The sequence below is a fragment of the Castanea sativa genome, chromosome 6 (assembly GCF_040712315.1).
Source record: "Castanea sativa cultivar Marrone di Chiusa Pesio chromosome 6, ASM4071231v1".
Lineage (NCBI taxonomy): Eukaryota > Viridiplantae > Streptophyta > Magnoliopsida > Fagales > Fagaceae > Castanea > Castanea sativa.
The window spans coordinates 19,962,734-19,977,978 of NC_134018.1; the positions used below are offsets into that span (position 1 = coordinate 19,962,734).

Sequence of the window (15,245 nt, forward strand, 5' to 3'; positions counted from 1 at the left end):
ATCTATATTTTTAACTGTCTCAATTTTTTGTAAAATTTTTTAAATTGAAATGATTTGAAGTCACAATTCTCAAAAACTGAAAAAAAAAAAAAAAAAACTGAAGTGCATGCTTGATGCGTGTAATAGAAGAAGATACTTGGTTATTTTGATACAAGTGACATTGTATATTTTGATACAAAACACTTTTTCATGTGATAAGCAGTGTGCAGCTACTTTTCATTTTTTTGCCAAATATTCATTCTTTGCGAATTATATCGAAGAAAAGAGTCATGTTCTATGCAATACCAGGGAATTCAAAATCAAGTTAAAACCAAGTATTTTTTTATAGTACTAAAAATTAACACAGTACTCCAGTTTGGTTAAATCGTATTTCTTTTAGCAAAATTTTATAGACACTTTTGTTACACGAATTTTATGAACACTTCTTTATTGCACGGATTTTTTTTTTGTTTTCCAATTTTTTTAATGTATCAAAATTTTGATTGTTTAATGGATTGATATTGTGTTAATCACTTTTAATCATCTCCCTCAGTTCACATGAAATCCTAAAAGTGAGGTATAATGGACAGCATTTCGCTTGTGGTTCTGCCAAGTTTTGTTGGAGGTATCAATCTTTGACAAACAAGTTTTCTAAATATGAATCCTGTACTGAGCACTCCGTATAAGATTGAATGCACTTTTGTACTATTTGCAAAAACCCCTTTCCATCAGTTTCTTGTATTCTGATCCATTGATTTTGCAAAAATTCATCAAAGGCACCCTTTCCCCCATGCTTTTCACTGATTATGAAGCATATACAGGGAGAAACTGAAAATTTTGGGGAAAAACGCAAAAATAACAGCACCTTACAATATATAAAACTTCTGGAATTCTGGAATGTGAACAAAATTATACAATGAGATACTTTAATGGGGACCTTGAGTGAGTCTCTGCATTTCATTTTGGTCATTAAGAGTTTCAATGAGAAGGGGCGGCGCATATTGGGCTGTCCCTTGGTGTTCTTCAGAATCCTGGCAGAATGAGAGGATGATGGTATCAATTGACATCTCCACCACTGCAAAGAAAAGAGTGGCAACGACATAACCAAGACCCCAACACACCTGCTCAAACATGAATAGAAGCACACGCATTTAATTATATAACTGACTGTATAGGAAGATTGCAAGTCATAAATGCAAGTGCAGAAAACAGACGATGAAGAAACCCTAGTGATGTTGACAAAAAATCTACACATCAAAATTTGTATGTGGTTCCAGAATGATGCTTCCTTTCCCAATCCTTTTCGTTTCTCAACTACTTGGGTGAAAGCAAAGGGTTATGGAAGATCTGATTAGAAAGCAATCATTGGAGAAAAAAAATAAAAGCATACCACTACAGGAAACACTGGGGAAGAGATCTTATTATGTGCAGATCTGTATCTGTGGGTATCCAACATGAGGAAAGCAAAAAGAGCACTCGAGAGGCTGACACACAATTTTCCAAGAAATAGGATAACATCTCCAATCACATTCACCCTCCCTATTCGAAGAATGTTGTTGATGATCAATTCAGTTGCAATTGCAGAAGCCTTACAGAAGCTTTTACCTGTGATGGCAATCTGCAAGAGTCACAAGCAGACAATCAGGAAACACATGTGCGTGCATTAAAGGAACCAAATGAATCATGCCTTCCACGTATGAATTGTGAATGGCTCTAAACAATGACCTGGATTAAGTTCCTGATACGCCCACAAGTAAAATAGAAGCTTATGGAATTAGGTGCCACAAGTAACAACTAAAATGGAGAAAGTTTTATTCTATACTAGCTTTTGCTTTGCCTTTTCTATTCCTTTTTTTTTTTCTTATTGCTGTGCATTTTTCACTTTTTATTATTTTACTTCCATGATCCATCGTCATATTCAACCACCCACGACTGATGAAGTCTCTCAGAAAAGAGGAAAACAATATAGCTATTACCATTTAGCATTTGTATACTCTACAATATAACATAACATGATGATTGGCGAGAATAAATTTGAGATGCATTATTTCCTCATTTACAACTATATCATTTTTAGAAATACACCTCTCAAGTGGTATTACGAGAACCAATCCCTCCTGGCATTCAAATCACCTAGAAGAGGGTACTCAAGAATGCACTTTACTTTTCTTCCATACTGACCAAATAATTAAGGAAATTAGGAGATGAATTGAATGCATGCATCCCCACATGTGCAGATTTGCTAGAAACAGGTTTTTACTAAATTACCATAATGTAGGCATTGCGGTTTACTGATTTGATGGTCCACTCGATACACCTGAAGCAAAACCGAGATGAATGGAATGCCGCTTTGCCTATATAGCTATGAGGTGTGGTACTAGAAACCTTCAGTTTGCGACGAATTGACTCAAGCATAAAGCGGATAGATTCCACAAATGAAACAATCAGGGAGCCAAGGGCAACAGATCCAAGGCTGTATCGCATAAACCGCTTCATGGAGGAAAAAACAGGAAGAAATGGAATCTCTGGCTGCATTGGCAAAAGTAGTAAGTGATTACGATGGGACAAATGCAAAAGGGTTTTTCAACTTCTCTTCTTCTTTTTTTTTTTTTTTGTTAAAATAAATAAATAAAAACCCCATAATGAAATCTCAAGTAACTCAAGTTGCAGATTATCAAGGACAAGCTCCATCTTCTACTATTTAGAAATGAGTAAAAATCATTAGTCTATTGTGCATAATGTGATCCACATTTGATGTTTTGAAACCAAAAAGAACAGAATAAATAAAATTAGGCCCTTTGACAGTTAGACATAAATCATTCTCTAAACCAAGCCCAAAATCTTGCTTAATCCAGGGGGAAATAACAGAACATATGCTAGAATTAAATAATCTGGGACTCTATTTCCTAACTTGTGATTTGTGAAATTAGCAAAAGCCATAGAATCCACTCTGTTTAATCAGGTTTAACATGTGAAACCTTAATTCAATATCTGTCTCCATATTAAATTATTTCCATTCTCATAGTCAAAATCAAGAGAGTAACATATACAAATAAAACCACAGAAATTTTTTTTTAAAATCTCACTTTGTTGTGTAACTTGTGCATGCGGCTAAGTAACTTACTGATGTTTCACCACGAGCCCAATAATAGGAGGCAACAGAACCTGCAATCACTGTTGATGAGCATGCTATAAAAAACTGTGTAGCCCAGTAACATCCAAATAGGTGGAAGAGAATGGCAACTCCTATATGAGGAGTGTAGTGAATGCTATAACCACAACAACGATCACAATTGACCCGCTTTGACACAAGATCATAAGCACAGCAGTTGGTGTTGCAGTCATTTTGGACAACCTGACCAGAACTGAACAGATGGAGAGCAGCAGAAAACCAGAACATGTAAAAAATTGCAAGGATAGTATATGGTATGATTGGAAAAATTATGAGCGCTTGAACTTCTCCTATGACCTTTGCCGCAACCTGTGTACATATTAAACCATTGAAGTAATTAATTTTTGCAAGAAATAAAATATTCAGCACCCAAGATTACATAGATGATTGACCCAAAGCTGTGGCTGATTATGAAACAAGATCAAGTATTTAAGCACAAGAAGGGAAAATGCACGTTTAAAGGAGTTTCCATAGAAAATCAACTGTAACATTGGCAATCTCGGCACCAAATGTTTATTTATTTATTGTTTCCCAGCATTAGATTACCCTATACCACAATGCTTAACCGTAGCAACATTTGACCAGTGGTATAGAAGTGATTCCGCTCAATGTGACAACAGAGAAAGCATAATTTAATGAAACCTCTGATACAGATCACAACTGACATGTTTTTTTTTTCTTTTGATACATTTTAAAGAATAACACAACTTTTTGAAGCACAGGAGGCATCCTACCTAAGGTTATATATCACAAGTGACACTTCAAAGGTTTGCATGAAATATGATGTGTATATGAAGCACATCAAGACATAAAAAGCTAACAATCATCATGATCCAAAGCTGCACCTAGATTAATACTGTAACCGTATTTCTTTGCCAAACCATGTCTTCTTTAGCACTCTTATGAAGCCTCTAAAGTGACTTGATCCATAATAACATGCTATTATGTAGATCAATGTGTAAAAAATATTTTTCCTCATATAGCATTCTTCCACTTTTTCCCCCATTTTGTGTATTTCTTAAATATAAATGAAAAGCCAAAGGCAAACAGAAGTTTGACCTAAGTCAAAATTTGGACACTATAACAACAGGAATTGGTAGAATCCTTTACAACTATCCCATACATTTCAGCAAACTTCCTTGAAGTATCTGTGCCTCACTGGACTCCTGGTGCACTTTAAAAATTATATCATCATTTCAACAGCAAAAGTCCTTTACCATTTTGGATCTCACACAATAATATTACATATTACTTACCTTAAGGACAGAGGTTGCCATAAGGATGCGGCGGACAATGGCAATCGATGTAAGAACGGCAACAATCATAATAAAGGTCATAAGAACAGCTACAGCACGAATATGATGAATCTCCTGAAAGATGAAAATTAATAAGTCACAAATAAATACATGTACAGGGAGCTTTCAGTATGAAGACTTCAGTTGATGATGATACCAACCCTTCCAAATATATGAACGTATTGATCATGCTCACCAATGATGGGGGATATGGCATTGTTCCCTATCCAACCAGCTAGAAGCAAGGAAGACAATAACTTCAGCATGACATTCAATTAAGATTTATCATCATATCCAAGTACATTAAAAATTAAGTGCACAAATACTGTATTTCAATATGCTTGAATCCAAACAAGTACCAACAATCTGAAATTTATCAGAGTCTCTATCAAATTCCAACTGTAAGTTATTATGGCAGTCACCCAAGGTTGTATTTGGATGATAGGATTTAAATCAAGTAATCTACATAGTAATTTATAGTATAAATTTTAACAATGCATGATAAAGTTGAGTATTAAAGAAAAAGAGGGGTTTGCCATAACACTTCACTTATTATATTGTGAGGATTTAAATCAAGCGATTTACCTAGGAATTTATAGTATAAATTGCTTGATATAAATTTTTACAACGCAAGATAAAGTTGAGTTATTAAAGAGAGAGAGAGAGAGATTTGCTTTAACATGTCAGTTATAAATTTGAAATAAATTTCACAGTTGGTAATTTCGAATTCACATACTATTAAGGCTTAAAATCATCAATAAATTACATCAATGAAAAAACTTCAAATTTTCATACTTCATTCAAGCTGTTTGAACTAAAATTGAAGTCCAAATTCAAATGCTTCCTTCCAAATGAACCACAAATGTTTATTACCCCCTCCCCCCCCCCCCCCAAAAAAAAATTTAAAACAAAAAAAAAACCTAGGAAAGAACAGTAAAAGATCATCTCCTGACCTTTTAAGTAGTAAAACATTGTCACTGATACTATGAGAACATTAAAAAGGGCAACTGTTACCCAAGGCATTGCAGCAACAAAATGCCGAATCATCAGAAGCCATATCACTGATAAAAACAATGGCAAGAATCCACCACAAACAATCAATACTGGCCACGCCTTTCCAATATCAGCCATGTATCTCTGCAAAAATTCCCATATTTGATAAGTTTGAATTCTACAATGCACAAAGCATATATGCTTAGTGGCAAGACATTTGATACATATTAGACAGAAAGGAATTATGAGAAAATTACATTCAACATATAAATCATAAAGTTCAGATGGGATAAGGGAGAGGCTATATTGAAGGGCTCTTGGTCAAATAACCAACCAATCAATAGGAGTACCCCCACATTAGCTGCTCAGATTCTCAAAACAAGTCTTTTCAGAAATCCTTATTGACCAGGATTGGCTGGTCTTCTTATTACAAAAAAAAAAGGATTGGCTGATCTAATACTCTATGAATGGGGATGCCTTTAGTACCATAGCCATTAGCTGTGACAATCAATAAATGTGCATGTTTGTGTGTGTCTATAATCTTTCTTTAAAACACATATTTATGTATAAAAAAAAATTAAATCTTAAAACATAAAATACTCAGCAGTACATGATCAAATGCAATATCCAGGGAGAATCAAAGGCACCTATTTAAAATAAAAATAAAAAAAATTTAACACAGGTTTTAGAAGTAAAACATACTCAAAAGAGAGAGAGAGAGAGAGAGAGAGAACTCAAGTAAACACGAAGTAGACAAATAGAATCAAAAAATCTTTTAAATAGGCACAGAGGGAGCTCATGATCCCATTTACCCACTAATAGGCATTAATGGTTACCCCAAAACATATTGATGTCATCAAATTAAATCAAATCATACCAAGATAGATATTCTAAAAAATAACATGCCAGTAAAAAAAAGTACAGTGCAGAAAGCTATGTAAACAGTTAATCAATATACTTTCCATGAAATTCCGAAACCATTATTATCATAAAGGACTATTGAGATGAAAGGTCAACCTTTAAAACAGATGACCGAGAATTGATGGACCTGTGAATGGTTTTGTCTATTATGATGTCTTCGTTGATGTTCACCCCACCCATCTGCTGCCAATGCCTCAGCGAAATGTTTGATGAACGAGCAATATACTGGCAGCTCCAATAGACTGTAAAAAGAAGCAATAAATTATGACGTAAAAGTAGAAAACAAAAAAAATATAAATCAAAAGAATATAATAGGCAAAAGTTATCTCCATGAACTTCCAAAATCTCATCCCATTGATAAAAATTTTGCAACCAACATCACATATACACGTAGGAACCTTGTATATACACACATTATAAATGACAAAATAATTAAACAAGATATTCACACATTGAACAGGAAATGGACCACAAAATCGCATCTTAAAAGAGTAAGTTAGAATACCGTTTACACTTGGAAATATTACAGGGTAACAAGGACCCTGAAGTTGAAGAGAGCTGTTCCTCATTTCTGGTGTAAGGAACTCATAATAATCATAATTCCTATCAATCCACTCATCCATTGAGAGATGGATATCTCCTTCAGGATAATCACAGACCCAATTTAGTTGATCTTCAGAAGCGTAAGGGCAATCCAGCAAGCAAATACTCCGAGCATTGGCTAACTTAAATTCACTGCCTTTCAAACCACTTTGATAAACCTGATTTGGATTTGGCCAATATCTAAGTTCCAATTGTCGAAGTCCAGGTTTTGCATTCTTGTCACCACACACATTTCCTTTATAGTCCAGTCCATATGTAAGCCTGCCAAGCCACAGAACAATTAATCAGAACGAGAGAAAAAAAACACTCACAGATAATACATAATATAGCCAAATAAGAAGAGCTGTGCATAAATTTGAACAAGCAAGCAATACCAGCAACAAGTTTATGCCCTTGATTAAAGAAAAAAACTTATTTTAGCAATATTATATATATATATATATATATATCGCGGGCTATAGAATAAAGTAACTGTGAAAAAGAAGATGAAAAGATCCCTATACAGAATTTATAGTAAAACAATGATAGCTTGAATCTAAGTTTGTTACATAATCCTTTTTGGACAGCAGGGACAAAAGTTATCTTTTTGCCAGAAATCATCTTTTGATTGTAGGAAGTTACAAGCCATACATAATTTTATATTTATAGTAGACATGTCAAAGAACTATATAATATACAACTTCATAGCAATCATATAATTAATCAAAGTTTAAGGTCCTTAACATAATTCCTTAGTTTTTATTTTTATTTTTTTAAGGTAAACTACAGTAACATAATTCCTTAGTTGTTTGCTTCTTTACATGAAAAACACAAACACGCCACTGAGGGGTATTGCCTAGAGAAGGATGCTGCAAGAAGACAATACAACATCAATTGGGACACACTCACATATTCTCTTATCATGGTGTTTTATAGCCTGAGCATATCAAAGTTTAAGGTCCTCATAATCTTTTTTTTTTAAATAGAATTTTCATGTTGTATTGTTTTATTTATAGCAAGGGTGACACATGCATGATACAGAAACACCATCATCAGGGTGTCACTTAGCAAGGATGTTAATAATATAGCTAACTCTCAATAACACACTCACTTTTTCATTCTTTTTTATTTTTTATAATTTTTGTTTCACTGCACAGATATTAGCAAGATGGATACTCCATACTCATATCATCAAGAAGAGAGAGAAAATAATGAATAGCTATCTTTTGGGATTTAGATTGGCAAGATCCATTGACAATGTAATATATAGAAAGTGTGGTAAGACTTGGTCATTTGTTGAAGAACAAGTCAAGGTTGAACTGCTCAAAGAAGCCTAATCTATGAGAACTCAATTGAGCAAACCTCTTTCTCGCTCAAGTAAACTAAATACTTGAAGAGACACAATAACTCAACCAGAAAGTTCACCTGTCGTTTGCTCAAGCAAGAAAGTCAGACTTTGTTTCCGAGTTCAATTTTGAAAATTTTTGTGCAACCTTTGTTTAGCCTACATATAAATACTTAAAAGCAAATCTTTCTAGTTGAGGAATATACCCATATTACTGTGTATTATTGAGAGCCTTTCCGTTGTTTCAAAATTTCAAAACCGTAAAACCCATTGATTCTAGTTCTTAATCTTGCATATTTATGACATAACTTTGACCCAGAACCTTCAGAATCCATGTTTAGCTGAAACCACATAATTCTCAACCCTGCATCAGTGCATGCATTGTGACCCCCGAGTTTCGGCTTGAAGTAGGCGTGTCGTTCATGGAGGGTAATGTATATAAGAAGTTTAAAGGGTCTGGAGTTGCTGTGGTGATCTTAATAAGTTGTCTGAAGGGTGAGAAGGGTCTAATGACAAAGGTTTTGTGAGTTAATCTGTAAATTATTTCTTTTATAGTGAATTTCCTAGTTGGGGTGCATCCGGAGTAGTTCTTCCGTTGAACTTCTTCTTTGGTTTTCCACTTTACCAAATGATTATGTTATTTGCTTTATTATTACTGTAATAGATTTGGTAATTGAGATTAGATTGTAACTTGTGCTTGAACTTATATATCAACTTTCTGTATTTCTATTAGTTAAGCCAACCACTAGTTTTCTTTTCCTCCATTCTATTCTATATGAAGTCATACTCTCTATTACTTCCTCAATTGATGTGTTCTTTTTTATTACTCATACTAATGTTATTTTTGGTCCTCTTCTACCTTTCTTCGTTCCCTCAACATGCTATTATATGCCAATGAATAAAATAAGTGAGATCAACATGTTAGCATTAATTAATGTTAGAGCAAAGGGTTTTTTTTTTTTTTTTGATAAGTAAGAATGATATATATACGAAGGTTACTCTATGCCTGAAAAACACATAGCAACCCAGAAATACAAGAAAAAGAAAACAAAGAGAAACAAGAGAGAAAACCAAACAACAGAGAAATTACAAAAAGAGAAGCGAACAAAGAAAAGAAGGGAGGGAATCACTAGACGTGAGTCCCCACGCCCGAGACCAATCAAATAGAGTTCCACAAAAAGAAGCAAGCAACTGATCCCTAGAGCTATCCAAATCCTCAAAAGTCCTCCGGTTCCGCTCCTTCCAAATACACCAAAGGATGCACAACGGGACTAAATTCCAGATCTGAGACGAATGCTTCCCCAACCAATTCCACCATCCAAAAAGCAAGTCTGGAACCGAACTAGGCATAACCCAAGCCAAGCCAAAAGTTATAAAAACAAAACTCCATAACCGATAGGCCACCTCACAATGAAGAAGAAGGTGATCTACCGTCTCTCCACCATGACGGCACATAATGCACCAATCCACAAAAACCAATCTCCTCAATCTCAGATTGTCTCCCGTTAGGATCTTATTCCAAGCTACACACCAAACAAAAAAAGAAACTCGCCTAGGGGCCTTAACTCTCCAAATAGCTTTCCAAGGAAAGATAGTTGAAGGAGAATTTCTTAATTTGTAGTAGTACGACCGGATGTCAAAAGCCCCATTACGCTTCAAATTCCAGCTCATCCGGTCACCAACATCCATAGGAGGGATTAAAGCACCCAACATACGAAGAAACCGCAGCCCTTCATCCATCTCCCAATCATTAAAAAATCTACTAAACCGAACATTCCAAGATCTTCTATCCTCCGCCCCCTGCCTATGCAAAGAAGCTTCAACAGAAGCCTCCTTATCAATGGCAATGCCATACAGCCTAGGAAAAGCCAACTGAAAAGGTTGATCCCCATACCACCCATCCTGCCAAAACCTCACCCTATTCCCCAACCCAACCACAAACTGACAATTTTTACTGAAATCCTCCCAACCCATACGGATACTTCTCCACAAACCACACCCATGAGCTCCCCTACCCAACTTTGAGGTCCATCCCCCCCAATCTTCCCCATATTTTGAAGCTACTACCCGCCTCCATAAACGACCCTCTTCCTTACCAAACCGCCACAACCATTTCCCCAATAAAGCCTTATTAAAGGTAGTGAGTTTCCTTATCCCTAAGCCACCATTGGCTATAGGCGCACAAACTTTGTCTCATCCTACCAAATGAATCTTGCTATCTCCCCACAGGAAATCCCTTTGCATCTTTTCAATTTTATTAGCCACATGAGTAGGAATTGAGAACAACGATAGAAAGTAAGTCGGAAGACTAGAAAGCGTACTCTTGAGTAACATCAAACGACCCCCCTTAGACAAGTACAACTTCTTCCATCCAGATAATTTCCGCTTAATACTTTCCAAAATTGTGTTCCAAATTGAAGGGGAGTTGTGAGAAGCCCCCAGCGGCATGCCAAGATACAACATAGGTAAAGATCCAACTCTGCAGCCCAATATATCCGCCAGAGCATGCACATCACCAACCTCCCCTATAGGAACCATTTCGCTCTTATGCACATTGACCTTCAAACCTGTTACCGCCTGAAAACTAAGGAGCAACAACCGAATATGAAGAATTTGCTCCACATTTGCATCACAAAAGAGGATAGTATCATCTGCAAATAATAGATGTGAAACACGTTCCCCACCATCCCTCCTACCCTCAAAATTAAAACCACGGATCAAGCCAGCTCCCTCCATTCTTCTCAACATCCTACTAAGCACCTCCATCAAGATCAAAAATAGCATAGGAGATAGCGGATCTCCTTGTCTTAAACCCCTTGAGCTACCAAAGAAATCAGCTGGGGACCCATTAATCAAAACAGAGAACTGAATTGTGGATATACAAGAACGGATCCACTTACACCACTTCACTCCAAAACTCATCCTGTTCAGCAAATACAACAAAGCCTCCCAATTCACATGATCGTAGGCTTTCTCCATATCGAGCTTACAAATGACTCCAGGGACCCTACTCTTCCCACGACTATCGAGCTTACAAAGGGTTTTTTAAACTTTAGGATATACCTTATACATAACAAGTAACAATTGATGCTTTTGTCTTGAGTTATTGCCATTCATATTCATCAATATGTTTTTAACAAAAATCAAAACCATGAGAGCAATATATCAAAAGGCTACAATGCAGAATTCTGCAAGCATTAGATATTTGACAAGTACCACATCTTGTCTGTGCAAGGGACAAATAGGAGGATTGATAGCAGAGATTTAATAAGAGCTTAGTGTCACAAAAAAAACCTATAAATATGAACTTTAACAAGTTAGTAAAGGACAAAAGTAGATCTTCATGCTCCATCACCAACACAAATTCAACTATCAGACACTTGAACTACTTCTCAAGGAAAAAATTTATATATAAAGTTTGGTCTATGGTTTATGGTTTTTTGTTTGTTTGGAATACATTGGGTTATGCAGTATAAAGTTAGTGAGGTATTAGCTTCTTGGCAAGGGAAGTTTGGTAGACATCAAAATATAGGTTTATGGAGGTTTGTGCCACATTGTTTGTTCTGGTGCTTATGGCGGAAGCGGAATGCTAGATGTTTTGAGAATTGTGAATGGTCTATTCTTGACATTAAGTTTTTCTTTTTCCGTACTATCCTTGAGTGGAGTTTAGTTTCGCCTTCCTATTCTTGTCTCTCTCCCCGATCTTATAGATCGTTGTAATCTAGGTTTTTGATTTGTGCCACTGTAGTACACTTTCAGTGTACTTGGTTGGATTTTTTTAATAAAATTTCTTACGCTACTTATCAAAAAAAAAAAAATTATATATAATACATTTGAACTAAAAGTGCATAGACATTTTGTAAAAACAATTGTAGGAATTGATTTCATGGAGTGCAGCCATTTATAGCTCTGCGTATATATTATTTATGAACAAAACCAACTCCTAATTACTTTAAAGGCCTTCAATTCTCAAGAGGCCAATGACCTATTGGTTCCATCTCCCTAAATACATAAATAGGAATAAATGACTCAACACTAAGTTGCTATTGAACTCACCTTAGCAGTCGCTCATACAACTATTGCAACCAAAACAGCTTGGCAATGTGGAAAGAAAGCAACACAACTCAATTATGCATAAAGCAACTCCTTAACTAAGTTGAGTCGAATTCATTATCTTAAGAAAATCACAATAGCACACAATTGCGTCTTCTCTTCACATCAATTCCTTTGAAATGTTGCAAATAACAAAGAAATCAAGTAGCACTTGATGACCAGTACTGCTGCCAGAACTCAATGGAGAACTTCTCTCCTATCTTATACCAAAAAAAGGTGAGCTTCCATATTCTAGCAGAAAAAATAATCAAAATGAAATGTCTTTCCTATATATCTTCAACCAAACCAACATAGACAAGAAAACAAAATAAAGGTAAATCAAAGTACACAGAGAGAAACACTAATTGTGCCTCAAAAATCACTAGAACAGACCAATAAAATATGCAAAATTAAAAAGGTATCAACTTTAAGTACTAAAATGTAAATGATATATGTAGTGATTGCTCTGATTTTGCTCCAACAGCTAAGGACAAACATGAAGCAAAAAATGAGAAACCCATAAAAGATACTGCAAAATGAGAGCTTGAAAAAGGAACCCCAATAGAGAGAGTACAGTAGAAGCACTAGATTCTTTACCTTAATGGGTTTCCTTGGTTAAACCCAAAGCTAGAGTTGACAATCATAGCAACCCAGAAGGCAATAAAGATCACAAGAAAGACAATATCTCTGCATTTCCTATTGTGCCGTATGATCCCACCCATTTGTGTATTCCCATCACTTGATGGGTACCTCCCTATCACAGCTCCCAGAGGACCCCTCATTCTCCACATACACACACTCACTCAGACTCTCTATCAAAGCTTCAAAAGCAGAAGAATTTTAGAGACATACAGCCAGAGAGACAGAGAGGGATAGTGTGTAAAAGAGACAGTAGTAGAGTAGAAGGTAGGATGGTGTGAACTGCAGTGAGAGAATGAAGCAAGGGTTTTAGATTTGGAATATTTTGTTTAATAATTTTACTTTACTTTTGATTTTAAGACAAAGATAGTGTATAAAAAGTTGGTGTATTCAGAATTTATGTCAGGCGGCTTAAGATAGATTCAATTATTGGAGTAATGGAGTTGGCTCGGCTTGTTTTATGGAGTCTCGGCTAAAACTTTTGCATTTTGTTTTTTTAAGAACTAGCATGAAAAAAAATATATAATTTACTTCGACTATTTTATTTATTTTACTAACTTATTTTACAACTTATTATATATTTCAGTTTTTATTTTTACATACAATCTAATAAAATTATCTAATAAAATAATAAAAAGTATTCTTATTACTCGCTTTCCTCCTACTATTTTTTTCTATCCACACACAACCACAAGATTAAAATTTTTTTTTCTTTACAACCTATGAATATTAGGGTTACATACATGCAACCTACGTTGCAAATTTTTTTAGGTATACAAATCCGGATGGAGTGAATTTTTGCTGTCTTAGGTTGTAAAATAGCAACTAGGGAGTGTAAAATGCTAGTGCTTTGTGATTGTTTGGGGAGCACTAATTTATAAGCTCTTTTATTGTTTTTTTTTAATTATTATTATTATTTGTAAGCTTCATGTGAATTATTTATTTATTTTTCTTATTATTTGTAGGTTTCACGTAAGTCACCTACTTAATTTATTTAACTTTTATAACATATCGTTGCTTTCTAAGAACATTCATAATAATGCCCTTGAATTGCTAAAATGCTATTTTTACCAGCCTATACCACAAAAAAATGCTACAATGATAGTTCTATACTTAAAAATCTTTGCAAATGAACTACAGTAAACGGCCATTTATGGCAGTCTATTGTAGCACAAAAGTTATAAAATAAAATGTTATTTTATTCCATGACTTGATTTTTCTATTAAAATAATCTATTCTCTTTTTTCTTTCTACTTAACCATATCACTTCTCTCTCTCTCTTTATCTTTCTTCTCGCCTCTCTCTCTCTCTCTCTCTCTCTCTCTCTCTCTCTTGTATTTTATTTCTTTCTCTTTGCACCCTCTCTCCCTAACCACTCCACTAAAACAATGAAATGTCAAACCCAGCCCCTCTCTATTTATTCCTCCTCTCACCACCACTTCGTTGCTGTAGATCACCAAGGCTATCATGACATCGAATCCATCTCTCTTCTCTCTTGGTTGTGACGATTGGAATTGTGATCGCAATTTGGTGATGGTTGTGATTGGGTTCTTGTTTTTGTCTGTTCATATGGATTTGGTGGCTATGGGTGGCGGTTGATTTTGGCTGTGGTGGTGGGTTATGATTGTGAGATGGTGGGTTGTTGTGGCTAGTGGTGGTAGTGGTTGGTTGTGGCTGCTGGTGATGGTTTATGATTTTTTTTTTTTTTTTTTTTTATTAGCAGTGGGTTGTGGACCTTGAGATTGCTACAATGGTAGAGGTGGAGGTGGAGGTGAAGGTGAAGGTGGAGGTGGCTATGGGTGTAGCTAGAAGCAATATGTTTTTATGGTAGTTATTTTTTTAATGAGTTTTTTATATTATTTTAAATGAAGTGGTAAAAAAAAAACTTTGATGTTAAGTGTATTGTAAAATGATGTGGTAAAATAGATCAAATAATTTTGTAAGGTGTTAAAAGCTAAATTTTTTAGCACCATTAATGTGAATTATGAATGCTCTAATAAAGCATTATTACCTACAAGTATATCCATATACTGCCGTAATCCAGTCATTAATTCATCATAGCTAGGTTGTAAATACTTTGACCATTCACATCAGGTTTTTAAAAAATATCTCATTTTAATATTTTAAAAGCTATTTTATTAATTATACCATACAATTTTACAATACATTTAACATCCCAAACACTATTTTATTTCCTAGTTTATTTTAATATTCTTTTTTATTCTTT

General features: G+C 35.0%; 1 protein-coding gene across 1 annotated transcript; it reads right to left on the reverse strand.

Annotated features, from left to right (window-relative positions):
- Positions 1-664: 664 nt before the first annotated feature.
- LOC142640421 (choline transporter protein 1) lies at positions 665-13,386 on the reverse strand. The gene is made up of 10 exons (XM_075814503.1): positions 12,977-13,386; positions 6,866-7,224; positions 6,457-6,602; positions 5,400-5,583; positions 4,608-4,681; positions 4,408-4,521; positions 3,104-3,460; positions 2,248-2,508; positions 1,370-1,597; positions 665-1,100 (listed from the first exon to the last, which is right to left on the reverse strand). The coding sequence occupies exons 1-10, from the start codon at positions 13,168-13,170 to the stop codon at positions 906-908; spliced, it is 2,112 nt and encodes a 703-aa protein (XP_075670618.1). The 5' UTR covers positions 13,171-13,386; the 3' UTR covers positions 665-905.
- Positions 13,387-15,245: the final 1,859 nt, after the last annotated feature.

What these genes read in the sequence shown, in the direction of transcription:
- LOC142640421 (XM_075814503.1), bottom strand. Translation starts at nt 13,170, where the DNA reads ATGTGGAGAATGAGGGGTCCTCTGGGAGCTGTGATAGGGAGGTACCCA. An exon ending in GGGCTCGTGGTGAAACATCA is followed by an intron (nt 2,509 to 3,103) that starts GTAAGTTACTTA and finishes TTGCCAATGCAG; the next exon opens with CCAGAGATTCCATTTCTTCC. An exon ending in ACCGCAATGCCTACATTATG is followed by an intron (nt 1,598 to 2,247) that starts GTAATTTAGTAA and finishes TGACTCTTGCAG; the next exon opens with ATTGCCATCACAGGTAAAAG.